The following is a 2,096-nucleotide window of genomic DNA, read 5'->3' as shown; positions in this document are numbered from 1 at the left end:
TTCAGCCATTTAGGAGACACTTCAGCCAGTCAGGGGACACTTCAGCCATTTAGGGGACACTTTAGCCAGTCCAGTCAGGGGACACCCAGCAGTCTCCTGCAGCTCAGCAGTCCACCATTTTAATAGCATGTTAATAACATGTTAATAGCATGTTAATAGCATGTTAAAAGCATATTAGCATGTTAGCATGTTAACATGTTAATAACATGTTAATAGCATGTTAATAGCATGTTAATAGCATGTTAATAGCATGTTAATAGCATGTTAATAGCATGTTAATAGCATGTTAGCATGTTAACATGTTAATAGCATGTTAATAGCGTGTTAATAGCATGTTAATAACATGTTAATAGAATGTTAATAATTACAGTACAAAATTACAGATTCAATTTTTACCTTCCCTGGTCGGTCGGGCTCAAGTCATAGCTCTGTCTGTCTGTCAGTGTCTGTCTCTCTCTGTGTCTGTCTCTCTGTCTCTGTCTGTGTGTCTGTCTCTCTCTCTGACTGTGTCTGTGTCTGTCTCTCTGTGTGTCTGTCTCTCTCTCTGACTGTGTCTGTGTCTGTCTCTCTGTGTGTCTGTCTCTCTCTCTGACTGTGTCTGTGTCTGTCTCTCTGTGTGTCTGTCTCTCTCTCTGACTGTGTCTGTCTCTCTGTGTGTCTGTCTGTCTCTCTGTGTCTGTCTCTCTCTCTGACTGTGTCTGTGTCTGTCTCTCTCTGTGTCTGTCTGTCTCTCTGACTGTGTCTGTCTCTGTCTCTCTGTGTCTGTCTCTCTGTGTCTCTCTGTCAGCCTCGTATCAGACGTGGTGGTGTTCAACTCGTCCTACAACATGGACTCCTTCCTGTCCTCCATCTCTTCCTTCATGAAGAAGATGCCGGACCACCGTCCCCGAGACCTGGATCAGCTGATCCGTCCAAAGTGTCTCGTCCTGTACTTCCCGCTGCAGCTGCCGGACGTCAGCAGGTCAGTGACGCTGCTGTGTGTGTGTGTGTGTGTGTGTGTGTGTCACAAATTCCCCAAATAACTGAAACTAAAGTTAATAAGTTAGTGTTGTGTGGTGTTAAACGTTAAAAAAAGTGACAAACATTGTAAAAATGGACAAAAACGTAAGAAAAAGTCAACAACATGGATAAAATGCGTTAATTAAAGTGTCGATTTTGACGGGACAATCCGGAGCATCTGATTGGACGCTGTGATTCCCCTGAAAATGTCCCAAGACTCCGACCCAAAGTCTGCTTCCCGTTTCCTGGTTCAGGCTGCTGCCCAAACACAAACTGCTCCGCGGGAAGTCTCACGTTGATGACATCATCACACCGCAGGACGAGCCGCTGTCTCCACGGTAACGGTCTGTGTTCAGTGGTCCAGCTGAGAGAGTATAAAGATCAACTACAGGACGATATGTCATTAATACTACAAACTCAATGTGTGTTTAGAGATTTATACACGTTGTACTTTATGTCCCATAAATAAAGTTATATATTGTATTTAAGGATGGCAGCGGCCATTTTGTTGTTGTTCTTCTTCTTCTACGCAGTGTTGTAGGAAGTACCTCAAAGTAAACATATCTTCCCATAAAATAACTTTTTTAGAATTTAAAGTCACTTTAAAAAATATTTACTTGAGTAATAGTCTTGAAAGTAAAGATGTAATTAAAATCTGTAACACAGTATTTGTACAGGTGTGAAGAGCAGGAAGATCCACGTGACTCCAGACCTGGACCTGGACAAATAGACCAGAACCCTGGAGACCCCGAAGACCAGAGGAAACCTCTCCACATCGTCTGGCCGCACAGGTGGTAAGTTAAGTTCATCTTCTTCATGGATGTTGTAGTAGGCAGTCCAGGACGGGTTGGGGGTTCCAGGAAGGGTTGGGGGTTCCAGGAAGGGTTGGGGGTTCCAGGACGGGTTGGGGGTTCCAGGAAGGGTTGAGGTTCCAGGAAGGGTTGGGGTTCCAGGAAGGGTTGGGGTTCCAGGAAGGGTTGAGGTTCCAGGAAGGGTTGGGGGTTCCAGGAAGGGTGAGTAATGGATGGACCTTTATTGTGAAGGAGGACCTTTATTGTGAAGGCGGTCTCCACCTGCAGATTATTATGGGTTGTTTG

The 2,096-nt window shown here is 44.8% G+C and overlaps 1 protein-coding gene across 1 annotated transcript; it reads left to right on the top strand.

The window, feature by feature from the left end:
* Window positions 1–750: 750 nt before the first annotated feature.
* gtdc1 (glycosyltransferase-like domain containing 1) lies at window positions 751–1,836 on the top strand. The gene is made up of 3 exons (XM_034865474.1): window positions 751–961; window positions 1,254–1,337; window positions 1,677–1,836. The coding sequence occupies exons 1-3, from the start codon at window positions 828–830 to the stop codon at window positions 1,795–1,797; spliced, it is 339 nt and encodes a 112-aa protein (XP_034721365.1). The 5' UTR covers window positions 751–827; the 3' UTR covers window positions 1,798–1,836.
* The last annotated feature ends 260 nt before the right edge of the window (window positions 1,837–2,096 follow it).

This window comes from Etheostoma cragini, unplaced genomic scaffold (assembly GCF_013103735.1).
Source record: "Etheostoma cragini isolate CJK2018 unplaced genomic scaffold, CSU_Ecrag_1.0 ScbMSFa_1631, whole genome shotgun sequence".
NCBI classification, from domain to species: Eukaryota; Metazoa; Chordata; class Actinopteri; order Perciformes; family Percidae; genus Etheostoma; species Etheostoma cragini.
Note: the sequence above shows the minus strand (reverse complement) of the source record. Positions and strands in the feature narration are given on the sequence as shown.